This window comes from Esox lucius, chromosome 12, assembly GCF_011004845.1.
Source record: "Esox lucius isolate fEsoLuc1 chromosome 12, fEsoLuc1.pri, whole genome shotgun sequence".
Lineage (NCBI taxonomy): Eukaryota > Metazoa > Chordata > Actinopteri > Esociformes > Esocidae > Esox > Esox lucius.
The window spans coordinates 12,391,197-12,405,885 of record NC_047580.1 but is presented as its reverse complement, the minus strand read 5'-3'; the positions used below and the strand labels follow the sequence as shown (position 1 = coordinate 12,405,885).

Genomic DNA, 14,689 nt, shown 5'->3' with positions numbered 1-14,689 from the left:
TGTTGACTTCACACTGGGAATCTCCTGGAGAGCTTCAACTATTTGTCTCTCTGTTGGAAGCATGCACACAATTTCCCAAGCTCTTTCCTTCTCTTTCTGCTGGCCTCCTGCACTTAATCTATAATCGTTCAGCCTAACCTCACCTCCCTCATGCTACCCCTGCCTCGCTTTTCCCATTCCATCCACCTGCAGACCCTCCATTCATGGACCTACCCAGAACATGTGTTGGCCATGTGTCGTTGGCTTAGCAGCCACACGCACAGACGCACCCACACACACACACAAAGTCTGCCGAAAAGCCTGGCAGGTGTGTGCAGGTGTTCCACTTCTCTCAACACCGGGAGACCAGACCTGCACACCCACACAGACAGACATTATCCAGATGAAACTGAACACGATCACATTTTAGTCATTCAGCAGATGCTTCAATGTGACTCACGGGAGCAATCAGGGTTAACTGCAACACCTAACAGCGCAACGAGATGTTTACTGCCATCGGCTCAGGGATTAGAATCTACACCTTTCAGGTACTGGCCTGATGCTCGGGACCACAAGGATGGGTGCATATTAAATGTATTTTTCTGCATGTTAGATGTATAAGTTATTGTGAGGTTAATACAGAACTATATCGTAATATGCTTGTTAAGCAAACATAGCAAGCCAGCCACATGTAACCATGAACAGAAGTATATGCAAGAGTCAGGTTTTAAGATTTTATTTACATTATGGCAACAAAGAAAAATTGCAAAGGCACTTGTTCAGGAATCATATCAAAACATGTTGTGGTAAAGCACCATATGGAAACACTTTGTATAAAAATGTGTGTATAAAATCTGGCACACATTGGTAAGAGGCACTTACAAAATCTAGATTTTACCATTACCATTACATCTTGCACCGTTCAATGTCTTTGGTTCTGTTACCTATTGGCTAAAAACAGAAAATACATCCACTCTTCATTGGTTGTAGCACTTTGGGTTGCCTTTGGTCTTTCTCACGAGTCTCTTGAGACATGTCACACAAATCCCTACTGCTTGGTTGTGCAGGTGAAATGTTTGGTGAGGAGCATAAAAGGAGGTGGGTGATGGGGATATTTAGACAGGAGTGAGGTGGGATATGAGGAGTATGTACATAGGGATGGAGTAACAGCAGGACAGGGTAACCCGTTTTGGTCAGAGCTAACATCTCTCGGCACCCTTCCTCTACTGAATGGTGTCATGACAACACACACACAGCTGTCCCAGCACATGCGTGATGTCTGCGGGGAAGACGCTGACAGACAAAATCTACTCTCTACGGAGACACACATTGGCAGCTGCACCGGTCACAGTCCCGGACCAGCCGGCACTGAGGGGCATCCTGGGATTTTGACTGCACGTCCAGCTGCCCCCCACCAAACATGTAGGATAATACACTTGATCGACTTGGTTCTATGCATGGTTACAACGGGGGGGGAAAATACATTTACTTTGGTTTTCAGTGGGAAAATTTGGGAAAAATAGCCAGCGCTTTGAAAGACAGACGATTCAAATACACTATAGGTAACACTCGTCATTATCCTTTTGCTCAGTTTAAACATGCGTTTTCTAACTGGGAGTTCCAGATTCCTCTTCAAATGGATGTATGACAGTCTTTTGGGGGTCCAACTCCCTCCCGGCTTTGTCTGGTTGGTCCGAGGACCTTCCACCCGCGGTTCCAACTTTTACCAAGAACCACTTAAGTCCTGTACCTCTGCAGAGCGCCCATAGTGTCCTTAGGTTGGACTGAACTGGTAACCCTGTCATCTTCAGCGGGGGTCTGCTGGTCTAGGAGGCGGGGCAGCAGCCAGAGGCCACATGTTTGTGGAGCAGAGACATTCGGCTGAAGGTTCGAGAGCAGGAGCCACACTGGTACTTCTTGACCTCTGAGTGGGTCTGCAGGTGGGCTCGTAGGTTGGAGCGGTCTGCGAACGCACGGTTACAGTGCTGGCAGGAGAACGGGCGCTCGCCTGAAAGAGGGGGGGGAAACGAGAGGTTTTTAAAAAGATTGCCAAAAATCAACAAACACAAACCCCGATTTCGGCCGCGACCCTGTGATTGATTTCTCTCCGCCTCTCGTCCAGAGACAGAGCCGATGATAAGACCATGACAAGGGTCGCAATAACATTTGTTTACACTGCAGGAGACATCAATGAGCATCAATGGCTCTCTAATGCTTAACCCCCAACTGGTGGGGGGGGGGGTTGTTGCGGGGGTTACGGTAGGTCCGGTTCAAACCTGACCACCGTTGTTCAAAGATTAATTACATTAAGAACTCTATATCAATCCTAGGGTGTTTTGTCCTCTATAGAATGTCTAGCAGAACCAATGAAACCCGTAAAATGTGTTCACAAATGTTCGTATTAAATAAGTGATTCTGATATGAGGGTAAGACTCACCGGTGTGTGTGCGTATGTGTCCTCGGAGCAGCCACGGCCTGGAGAAGGCCTTCCCACAGGTGGTGCAGACGCAGGGCAGGGTGTGTGAGCGGATGTGCATTTTCAGAGCCCCCAGGCTGGTGTATTCCTTAGGGCAGTGTTTGCAGTGGAAGGCCGGGCGAGGTGAGGCCTGGCTGGGCACGGAGTCAATCTCACTGACCCTCGGGCAATGGCTGAGCTGGTGCCTGGAGAGGGCTGATGGGCTGCCGTAGGTCTTGCTGCAGTCCAGGCAGTGGTACACACGTTGGGGATCGGGGCTAGGAGGATCGGATGTGCGTCCTCCTTCCTCCTCATCCTCAGCACTGCTGCTGGAAGGGGAACTGCTTAGGTCCAATGGACCAGTTAGGGCAGGGGAGACGGGGGATAGGGGTAGAGGCAGGGCATCCACGTTGAAAACCAGGCTAGTAGGGTAGCATGTCAGGGCAGAGTGGTTCTCCCTTGTTGGAAGTTCAGCATGAGGGTAATACTCTGGTATAACTGCTGAGAAGAAAAGAAGGGAATTGTGTTAAAATAGATAGCTTTCTAAATAAGTCAGTGAGTAAAAGTCTGGTGGCTAAATCTAATTGCATATAAATTGTTTTCACTCTCAGTGCCTTCTTATAGTTGACTTCGGTGTCCTGAGATGTTGGGGCTATTAGATTAACAAATTTCACATTTCACCACATTGGAGAAAAAAATTTGACAAAACATTGTCTCTCTCAGACAAACTACTGGCGTCAATAAAATACAAAAAGTTATTGTGGCCCTTGTTACCAGGTGCTAAGATGGACAGAATCTTATTCACACTAGTTGTTATCGTCTGCTGCCAATCTGGCTCCTAGCCAAATTGGCCTGTTAAGCGTTATTTCCGGCTCTTATTGACACCCGGTCGCCAAAACACTCGAGAACGTGTTTGTTTAACAGTTTTAAGTACTAAATATGGGACGCTGTTCGTCAGGGGAAATTTGTTTCGTTTTGCACTCACCAATTGCATTTGGAATCGATAACGAGGTGCACTTGATGTATACATTTTAAAATCCATCTAAACTACAACCCTAAAATACAGTACAAAATATTTCAACGCAAACTTAGTATTAAAAACATGCTCACAACGTTGGGTCGATTGAGAGGTTTGGAATGAAAGAACTTACCATTTTGGCTTTCCAGGTCCCTGTAATTAGGCTTCTTGTTGGTGAAATACTTTTTCACAAGAAATGACCTAGGCATCTTGGCAAGCTTGGAGTATTACTGCTTCTGTAGAATAATGCCTTGTGCTCCTTACTTGCGGAGTGGTTCCCGAATACCAAACCTCTCAAGGCTGGATTTCAAGTTTCAAGAAACTTTTCTGCGCACCACTAAATGCGGTCTGCTGAAAAGAAAAAAAATATGTATTCTTCAGTCCAGAGAGGCGCAGACAGTTGATCATTCAATCGACAACGGGATAACAGATATGGTTGTGGGAGTCTCTGTTCCCTAATATAGCAGCTGAGGGAGGGAGATGGGCTGGTATGGGCGATATGGATATCTCCGCCCCAGGACACACCCCACAAAAATACGTGTGACTTGGTAGACTTTACTGACCGCAGGTGCCCGATTGATTGTGGAGAATCTATTCACGTTACAATCCATAGTTGCTAATCGATTGCTAGACGAACGACATTCCAAGGAAGATTACGCAAATACTAAATTTGTCACCTGTCTGTAATCGTGTCATGGCAAAGCCACCTCGGTTGATAAGTTAGGCTTAACCAAAATATAATATTTTATGAGAAAAGCGTTTTTTTTTATGCATGCACTCTCCTTTTTTGATGGGAGGGGGTCAGATTAGCGATCTGTCAGCAGACTTCATCTACCGGGAAACCATTTCAGTCCTATCCCTTTTTATCTCCACTCTCCAGGACAGCGCAGATCACAGCACCACATTCTCTAATAAATATATGTATGTATTATGTTTATTAAATAATCTAATTAAATCAGAAAGTAATCTTTGGAACACAACAATAGGACTAGAATGAGCAATTGTTGCTGCTTACCGAATTTTTGTGTTCTCAGTCGATGCAAAGCAACAGGGGACTGGACTTTCATTCCACTGACTAACTAGTTATTCAGTCATTTCAGATAACAATTGGGATGTGCCCGCACAATAGGCTAAAAATAGATATAACAGACAAATTGCGTTTTTCAAGAATGGCAAAAGATAGACACGTTTGGTTAAAAGGTAACTCCGATCTCTCAGCATATTTAACAATCCACGCACAATGGCAGCATTTACCCAGACAGACATTTTTATTAATACGCACAAGCGCAGCGTTCTCTTCTCTTTCCACACAAAGAAGCCTGCTCTCCATTCATACTCTCCACTGCGCGAGCTCTGCGGGAAACTACCAGACCAGCATGAAAAGAGGCGCTGTTCTCCCGCATGTTTGCAGTGGGCCGGCGAGGAAAATTAACCGAGCCGACAGGAACAATATGACGCAATAAAACCTCGCTGAAGTGCCCAAGGTGCCATGAAATTCACCGACCCGGGTCAACCCCCTAAAGACATGTTCGGTTAAACACAAGGACACTGTTTGGCACTTCTGTGCTCTATATATTTGGTTTGTATCAGATGCATGATTGGGTATTTAAAATGTTGGAGGCAGCTGTAAATCATATATAGGGTATAGAAGGATCCCTGAAATTGAATACAGGCTTTGCTTGTCCTGTTAGTAGGCAAGACATTGTCAAATATCAAGGTCTATGTGCCATGTCACTATGCCCGTTTAACAGTAGTGACCCTGTTTAGCATAGCGAAAGGGGGACCAAATGCCAACCTGCGCAAAGTGAAGGGGTGATGGGTGGACACCTGTCTGGGCTGTAGACGCCATTGTTCTGGAACGCAGGAATCTCACTGCATTCCGAATGGTTCACACATCGTTAGTGCGCTCGTTCAGGCCGACGCCGCCCAGACTGGGGGTCAAGGCATGGGTTAGCCAGGTCGCTGTATAAACAGAAAGCTAATAGTTTAGACATACGCAAAAGCAGTAGGCCCAGAATTATACATAATTAAAATGTTAAACCTTAACACTGTCGTATGTGAAAGCAGTATATTTCGAAATGTGCCACCCAGAAGCTGCGATTCTGGTCAATCAAAATTATTTTAGGTTTTTATATTTGTCAGATGGGTGGAGCAGATGGGTGTTTTTCAGGCATACAGCGAGTTTCTCACTAATTACAAGATGTTGAACCTAATTGTCTTCAGTCAGATATTAGCGCCTTTTTTTCTAGACAAATCTAGACATTTGTATGGTGTTGATTGGCCTGGGTTGAAGTGTGTAACAGCAGGTAGTTTTGACTTGGCCCAGTCCAAATTTGACCTGGTGACATAGAGCGAGAGGAAGCATGTTCAATGTGAAATGTTCTCAGTTGAGAACAGATGTTTTCCAGTCATAGCCCAAGGGGGCTATCAGCTTCTCCTCGGACTCTCTGCCCACATTCGCTTTGCAAGGCAAAGAGGAAGGCACACTCCTGTTGTGATTCCTCTCTGTCTAACATTAAACACTGAATCAGAAAAAATATATGACCACTTGTTAGCATTAACAATGATAGCCTGGCTCACTGGAGTGGTCACAAATCTGTTGAAATGGTTGGGAGGCTTGGTTAGAAATTGTATACCAAAAATGCAAGGAAACTCCAGCAGACTGTTGATTATGAAGTTCCACTGAATTCATCTTTATGCCAATGTGCTAGTCTCACAACCTACCATGATTTGATTTAATCTTAGTCAGGGTGGGGTCAACAAGATCCCCTGTTCAAATTATTTATTTCCCATTTTGTATATAGAGCGTTATACATACCTGACATAAATTAAAGTAATGCATTAAATAAAGTACAATATTTGCATACTAGGTGTTTTTGTATTTATACCTGTCCACTAATTTCCTTTGCATTTCTGTCATCTAGCAGACACTTTTATCCAAGCAACTTACAGAAACAATTGAAGTTTAGCGCATTGCTTGATAACAGATTTCCCCCCTTATCAGATTGGAGACTCTAACCAGAAGCTTACAGATCCTGTATTCTAACCTCTAAGCTACTGGCCACATGCAAGCAAGATTTGTATTCGTTGTAGCATGATTGCAAGTCTCCAGATCTCCTTCAGAATGGGCTAAATATATTTGGAACAGACTCAAATTTTGAGTGCTCATTAGATTCTGTTTGAAGATTGATTAAAGTTCGGTATGTCTTTTCAGGCCTGAACATCCCAACTGTCTTGCTCAGGGACTGAATGACAGATTTTTTACATTACTCGATCAGGGGTTTGATCCAGCAACCTTTTGGATACTAGTCAGACGCACTAATCGCCACTGTCCTTGGACAATGTAATCATTATTTGTCATTTGGACATGCCAGACAGGATATATATTTATACTATCTTTTTCTTCTTTAGTCCTCCAGTTTTTATTCAGTGAGTTCTAATATGCTTATTTGTCTATTCTTCAGGCAGACTTCTCTGGTTTTAATACTACACTTGAAATCACGTGATAGCATGGCGAAAGGTGTATTTCTTTCAAATGGAATGTTTGGGATGTAATAAAACATGGATCACAGTAATCTGTCTTCATGAACCTTATTTATCATAAAATCCTGATCCTGACAATAACTTTGGAGTGCCATTAATACATACTTTGTCTGACCCATTCACATCTGATGCAAATTTGAATCCAATGCACTAAAAAATTCTTCACTAGTTGCGCCTTTTAAATATTCCCATTTTCCAAAGACACTGCTTTGCCAACTCAGTAGAAGGGTTACCTTTGGACTGCTTTGTAGGGGGTTGGTCATGAGGGAACTATCTAGCCTGAATGGAGTGTTGATGGTGGAGTGTTAATTGTCGTAAGCCTACATTGTGTTGTATAGACCTGGAGTATGTGTGTGTGTGTGTGTGGAGGAGGTGTCACATGTTCCATTTGAAAATCCCACTGTTGAATGATCATTGGTTCGGTTGTGAATTTAAAAAAGGAAGATAGAGACCAAAGAGTGTTCTATATATTCTGCAAATAAAGTGAGAAAAATGGAAGATAGAGAAATAATATGAAATAAAATGCTAATGGGATTTTGTGATATCCCAGTGAGCACAGTTGGATCAATAATCAGAAAGTGGAAGTTGTATCATATCTCCCAGACACTGCCTAGAACAGACTGTCCTTCCAAAACTCAGTACTCAAACATGTAGATGTGCAAGGAGCCACAGAGAAGCCAACAATCCTTTTGGAGGAGCTATGTGGCTGGAAGAGGAGTTCAGTGGCTGGAAGAGGAGTTCAGTTGCTGGGAGAGGAGTTCAGTGGCTGGAAGAGGAGTTCAGTGGCTGGGAGAGGAGTTCAGTGGCTGTTAGAGGAGTTCAGTGGCTGGAAGAGGAGTTCAGTGGCTGGAAGAGGAGCTATGTGGCTGGTAGAGGAGTTCAGTGGCTGGGAGAGGAGTTCAGTGGCTGGGAGAGGAGTTCAGTGGCTGGGAGAGGAGTTCAGTGGCTGGGAGAGGAGTTCAGTGGCTGGGAGAGGAGTTCAGTGGCTGGGAGAGGAGTTCAGTGGCTGGGAGAGGAGTTCAGTGGCTGGGAGAGGAGTTCAGTGGCTGGGAGAGGAGTTCAGTGGCTGGGAGAGGAGTAATGGTGCAGTGATAAATCATATCAAGAGCTCTTCATTAAACTAAAATGTATAGGTGGATGTCAAGAAAGGAGCCTTGCCTCAAGAAGTACCATCTGAAATGAGTAGCAACCCAACTGCAATGTGGGAAAAGGTTTTGTGGTCAGATGAGACAAAACTCAAAGCACTATGTGTGGTGCTAACCTTAGACTCCCCATGCCTCAGCACACACCATCTCTGTTCCCTACAGCATCATACGGTGGGGATTCTTTTCATCAGCACTGAGAGAATTGATGTGTTGGAGCAAAATACAGTGAAATAGCAGAACAATGAGCAGGACAATTTAGCAGGACAATGTTCCCAAGCACCAGGCTAAAGCAACTTTAGGGGGGCTCAAGAACAAAAGTGATGGTCCAACAGTGGCCCAGTCCTGATCACTGTGAATTTTTTATACTATTTGAAAATTGTGTCACCCAACCAACCTGAACAATGTGCAAAATAATTCCAACACTGGGTGTAATGCTGGTGCATACTTAACAAAAGTCTTGAAGCTGTTATTGTTGTTTCAATTCTTACAGATATTTCACAACCTGAAACCATATATTAATTCAAACATAGTCAGCACTCTCCTCAGGTAGCCCCCAGCCTTTCAATGTATTTGATCTATTCCAGAGCTAGCAGCCATGATTAGAGTTGTCAGTTAATCATCAAGCCTTTGATTAGTGAATCAGGTGGATATGTTCACAGCTGCAACATAATTGTGAAATGTCTGGGGGTCGCAGAGGACTGGTTTTGAAGACCTAGGAATGAATAGGTTTTAAGTTTCAGTGTTTTAAAATGAAATATCAAATAGAACAACATTTACATTTATAATTTCTACTTCAGCAAAATTTGAGAATTGGTCAAAACTTTTACCAGGCACTGTATAATGTTTAAAAACAGAGTGTTGTTTTAACATCCCTGTTTACCGGATTTACTAGGTGAGTGTTTCTTTTGCACTACAGTTGTCTCTTTTGACTAGGCAATGCAAAGCGACTTGATGCAAGTTAACAGTGGTGAAGAGGACGTTTTGTTATGTCATTGTTACATGACAATGTTATGCTAAAGTATTGAATGGCGGCAGAGAGTGTAATTAAGGACAAAAAAAGCTGAGCTGCCTGGTGTTCGGAGACTTGCAGATCCACTAAGGCAAGATAAGGTGTCTCTGAGGAATGTAAGACAAACCATATGGGTAAAACACACACACACAATCCAGGGGCAGCCCTAAATCACCCCTGAAGTCAGACAATAAGTCCTTTAGCACCTTTCCTCAAACTAAACACATTACCTGTTTGTCACTTCATTGTTTACTGTAGATTGTAGTTTTAATGTGTTTGCATGCATTTGTGTATGTGAAGAGAAGGTCACCTTTTTGCATGTATTCACAAGGGAAATGGCATGGAATGTATTTCAGGGCTCTCTCCCCATATGTACCTGTAGTGGTACATTTCAATGTTTTTTGTAAGAGCGATGTTACCCACAGCTAACCAATGATGTGAGAAAAACCTGAAAAAGGTTTTCAATACATCCAAAGCCTGATCTTAAATATAGTGTGAGGTAAGTCCTCTGTTGGTAGAGGATGGCACTAGCAACAGCAGTTTTGTGGATATGTACTCACCATTGATGCTCTGGATAAGAACATCTGGCAAATGACTTCTAACTTCAGGAATATCTCAACAATCTGGACAACGACAAAACAAGAGGCATACCAAATGACAAAAAACAGCAGGAAAGCATGGCTCAAAGTCAATTTCGGACACCGTCACAAATTGACTTGCTAGCTATTGCGAAACCAGTAGAATTGAATTGCAGCAACACAGCAGAAGACAACATCTATCTGTTTTATTTGCATAAGAGGAGGAAATCTGCATCTGAATGATGTTATTCACCCGGTCCTATCTTCTTGCACTCACAGAGTTATTGAGAGGTTGTCTCCAACATCAAGCCAGAATGGTCCAGTTTAGTCTGCTTCAGAAACAAAAACGACTAGTTTACAATGTGTCTTGGGTGTGTGGTTGTGTTTGTGTGTGTGGGTGAGTGTGTGTGTGAGTGAGTGAGTTGGTGCCATCTTCACTTTCATCACCCAAGCAGCTTTACTCTGTGGTGGGGTTCTTTGAACCTTCAAAGCCTAGTGGGAGGCCAGGCGTTTTTTTCAAGCATAAATAATCATGTTGCAGCATTTGTAGTTTTATATATATGCATATATTTAGAAATATTAAAATGACACGTGGCAAGTATTTCACAAAAACCTTGAGGCCAGTCCAATTCAAACTGAACAAAGTCTGTTTCTGTATGCCAAACCTGGACAAGGAAGTGGAGTTACTGAAAAAATAGGAGTAAAATGACTTGTGGGATGTGATGACCGGGAGTCAGGTGATCTGATTATGCAGTTAATAAATAATGTAGAATATCATTATGTGAAAAAACGGACTGCTTAAGTTTAACAAGATGGCCAACACGGAGAAAGAGGCAGTGCTCGTACCAGTCTGTCCCTGTCAGCCTGGCAGTGCAGGTTCCCAACGCAGAGCTGAGAGGGTCTGAACGACCACAGAAGGAGGAGACACATTGAACAGATAAGGTAACTTGGATGAAAAGGTTCTCTGTAATAACATTTGTTTTGTGGATGGTCTTTCCTGTTCTTTCATCATGGTAATAGAGTTTGAAGCAACACATTTTAGAGGATATAGAGGATTATGAAATATAATGCATGAATAATTTCATAATACCAGTGTTAAATGTTTAGGGCACATTTTTAGATGATCATAATATGCATGAAATATTAACCTGAGTATAGCATATTAAAATGATAAAGTTCTGTATCAGACTTAATCAAGAAAACATTCATGTCTTTTTCCTTCTATAGAAACTAATATAGAAATTGTTTCAGCTGTTTTGTTTTATGCAGCATCCTAACTAATGTATAATCATAGATTCATCTCAGCATAAAATAGTTGGTTTTGAATTGATTTCATGTTAGGAAGATATTTACCAGTTTATAGTTTTGATTTTTGATTTTAATTAAACCGTTTATTTCTTTGTAACAGTGTGCTTTTGTGGTGAAAAGAGAGAGATGGTGAAGACAACATTGACGTATTAACCTCCGTTCAGAAATGAAGACAGTTTATTCCAGCACACGTTAATCCATGCAGTCCTTTGCTTCATTTATTTTTTAATACCTGTGTGTCAACATGGAGGACTTAGAACTCATGGAACCTTCCAACCAGAGTTGTTCCTGGCCTGAAGTGGATTATGGTCAGGTCCTCAACGTCTTCTTTATGTTGTTTCTGTCCGTGGCAATAACATTGGGTAACGCGGTCAGCCTGACTATCTTCCTGGGCTCCAGGCATTTCCGAACCCCCCAGGGGTACCTCAAGGCATCTCTGGCCACGGCTGATTTATCAGTTGGGGTGCTGGTCATCCCTTACTCCATCTACACTGAGACGGAGACTCTGCTGGCTGGGAGAGAAGGTGTGAAGGTTGACTAGCATTCTGATTAAGGCTAACTTCCTTTTTTAACCTTCTATTTTTCCAACATGCCAATGTTACAGTAAGTTCTTTATTCTGAGCTTCCTTGGTTTATTTGTTCTGAAGGTCTCTTGTTCTGTGTTCCCCTCTGATCCTTTCCAAAAGGATCCCAGACAAAGGGTCTCGGTCCCTGTTTCCTGATAGGGCCTATATTTTCTGGATGTACATTAGTTTCAGTGTCCACCATCTTCCTGCTGTCAGTTGAGAGGGGTATAACTGTGCTGAAACCCCTCCATAAGAACCTGATGGTGACCAGAGAGAGGACCCTGGGTCTGATCACTCTGTCCTGGTTGTTCTGCTTCCTCCTGGCTGTCTCCCCTCTAATCCTCAGTGACAGTGTCACGCTGGAGTACAACCTCTGCAGCAAGATGTGCAACTATGCCCTCTCTCCACAGTGGCAGTGCTATCAGGAACAGGAGGAAAGTGTCAGGACACCGGACTGTCCTCCTTCTGTCTTTTCAGTGTAACTGTTTATTCTCATTGGTCGTCTGTCTTTGTTTCTGTCTATCTCTGCCTTCTCACTGGTTCTCTCTGTCAGGGTTTCCGTCAGTCTCTGTACATCCATCTGTCGGCCTCTCTCTTTCTCTATTCTTCTCACTGTCGGTTGGTAAATGTCATGATTTTGATGGCCAGGCATGAGGAGAGGAAACAAACATTTCATCAGACAAATATCGTTTACAATCCCCAAATAAATATGTAAGGTGATTAGAAAAATGATGCTAGCTGGTCAACACCTTTTCTGGATAAAGAAAAGTAACATATCGTTTGTAAACATGCAGATGTTTTCTTCTCTCCCTGAGAATGCTTGTCCTTGTAGGGAAAACACAGGAATGATATTATGACTACCTACTGTATCTGATTCATCATCCTTTTGATAATTTGGAAAGAAATAACATTCCTATAACATACCTTTACCCAGAAATGAGTAGATGTTCAAGAATTTAAGTAAAACGGGACTTTAAATCTCCCTGCCTCCTCTCCTCTAGAGCACGAGCAGGACAGGGTGGAGCGTGATGCTTCTGTTTCCCGCCTTTGACATCTCTCTCCTGGGTGCCACGATAGTTGTCAACCTGGTCACCCTCGCCGCCATCCGCCGCTTCTGCCGTGTTAGGAGGCGTGCTCTCACCAAAGCTCATCCCACACACTCGGGCCCAACATTCTCCCACCTGCGAGCGGCCAAGACTATCCTCATCCTCACGGCGTTCCTCTTAGCCTCGGTAGCCCCCACGGCAGTTCTGGTGGTGGCGAGCGTTCTCGGTCTAAACTGGTGCCGGTTCTCCCTCTATGCCTTCTGGGCGCTAGCCTGCAGCAGCGGGTGGAACGTTCTGATCTACAGTGCACAGGACCGACGGTTCCGACAGAGGGTGAGGGAGCTGTTCCTGGGTAGAAGAGGCACCAGGAGAAGGACACATCAGGGTGCCGAACCTGGTGTTGCCCCGGCCGTGGCCGTAATCAGGAATGCCTTGACCCCTGACATCACCCTGACCTCGGTGCTCACCCCAGAGATCACCATCAGACATGACGTCACCATTAAAAAGAAGACGGGGCACCCTGGCTGAACTGCCGACACAACGCAATAATAGTCTTAAAACAGTTAAAACCCCACAATGATTCAGACGGTGACATTTGTTTTTGGACCTGTAGTCTAGCACTTTGGATTGGAGATGGATATTCTTTGCACGCAATGATTGTCTGAAGTCTGCGGGTCACAGACATCTCCAGATGCTGGGTGTCTTCCCTAGTGATGCTCTGCCAGGCCTATTCTGCAGCTATCTTCAGGTTTTATGGGCCTTCCTTGGTCTACAAGGTCCCATTGCTGCACCAAACAAACTCTTCTTTCATCATTTAAATGTAGCGAATGGTTTATTTCGGTCCCTGACCAACATATTCAGTTGGATCTGTCTAGAATCAGTACTAGACTTTATTGTTTATACATTAACATTCCAAGCTATGAAGCCAACTTTGGCCCCCTAATAATGTGCTGAATTGTTTAAATGTTAAATCCGATTTGGATGAAAATATCCTCAAATTAAAGTTGTCAGTCTGCACATTAACACAATAGTCGTTGTATCAAATTCAAAGTACTGGAATACAGTGTAATGAAAAGAAGTTTTAGAAGAATACGTTTGGTTTTCTGGAAACTCACGGTTTCAGTTAACATAGTTTTATTATGAGTAGATTATGTGATTCATATTGGATATTATAAATCTATCTGGACGATTTCACAAAATATTGTAAACATGATTAACTGCTATTGTCTTGGGAATTAATGTTCAAAATGTTGTACTTGTTAGAGCGGATTCATGGTTCAATAGACCTACTTCTTGACTATGTAGGCAATGACACATCTAATCCATTCATTATTTTATATAAAGAAGAAAGTTGTCCAGGGTTTCTCTCTCCTCTGGCTATCAAAATCAAAATGTGATGCTAGCTGATCCTATGTAAATATATTGTATTTCAGATAAATAGCAACCAATTAATTGTGAGTACACATACATAACATCAGCCTTGCCTTAATCGCCTCTCTCTTTTTTGTTTATGTTTACTACACCATGAATTCCTACAACTTTTCTGAAAGGTCATCCATCTGAAAAGTCACACCTTGCAAACCAATCATTGGTTAAACAGACAAAACAAGTGTGACAATTGATTTTAGACTACTAAAACCAAGAGATCAGTGCCCTCATGTCACCACCAATCAGGGTGAGATCACTTTTCATTACAGAGATACAGGTTTCTTTTGTAAAGCCTTTGGGTTGGGATTAATTCATGCCCACTGTAACAATGTTTTAGGCAATATTTTCACCCTCTCTGATAGTTGTAGGTTTTCTTTTATTCACACAAGAACAGTCTGTTAGATAATTGGGACATTAGAAAAAGAGCTACTGTGTAAAAACTGCAATGTTGGTTTGATGGAATTTATCACTTTATTTTGACAAGACAAAAAAAATAAACAGGAAAAATATAAACTTCATCAATAAACCCTGTGATTATCGTTGGCAAAATGGGGAGCAAACCAACTTAACCACCAGTTTAGGCCTTATTACGAAACATTAATTACTGTGAAAAT

At 42.9% G+C, this 14,689-nt stretch overlaps 2 protein-coding genes across 4 annotated transcripts; one reads left to right on the top strand and one right to left on the bottom strand.

Annotated features, from left to right (window-relative positions):
• Positions 1–699: 699 nt before the first annotated feature.
• On the bottom strand, positions 700–3,895 carry snai1b (snail family zinc finger 1b). Of its 2 annotated transcripts, none has more exons than XM_010875873.4 (3): positions 3,586–3,895; positions 2,417–2,932; positions 700–1,987 (listed from the first exon to the last, which is right to left on the bottom strand). In XM_010875873.4, the coding sequence occupies exons 1-3, from the start codon at positions 3,659–3,661 to the stop codon at positions 1,806–1,808; spliced, it is 774 nt and encodes a 257-aa protein (XP_010874175.2). In that variant the 5' UTR covers positions 3,662–3,895; the 3' UTR covers positions 700–1,805. The 2 variants fall into 2 exon arrangements, with proteins under 2 accessions (XP_010874175.2, XP_010874174.2); XM_010875872.4 differs by having other exon boundaries at positions 2,417–2,935; positions 3,586–3,894.
• Positions 3,896–8,799: 4,904 nt separating this feature from the next.
• LOC105013969 (neuropeptides capa receptor) lies at positions 8,800–14,689 on the top strand. 2 transcript variants are annotated; one of them, XM_020051502.2, is made up of 5 exons: positions 8,800–9,032; positions 10,540–10,669; positions 11,136–11,559; positions 11,722–12,035; positions 12,603–14,689. In XM_020051502.2, exons 3-5 carry the CDS (start codon positions 11,280–11,282, stop codon positions 13,173–13,175), a joined length of 1,167 nt encoding a protein of 388 aa, XP_019907061.2. In that variant the 5' UTR covers positions 8,800–9,032; positions 10,540–10,669; positions 11,136–11,279; the 3' UTR covers positions 13,176–14,689. The 2 variants fall into 2 exon arrangements, with proteins under 2 accessions (XP_019907061.2, XP_010874173.2); XM_010875871.3 differs by having other exon boundaries at positions 10,531–10,669.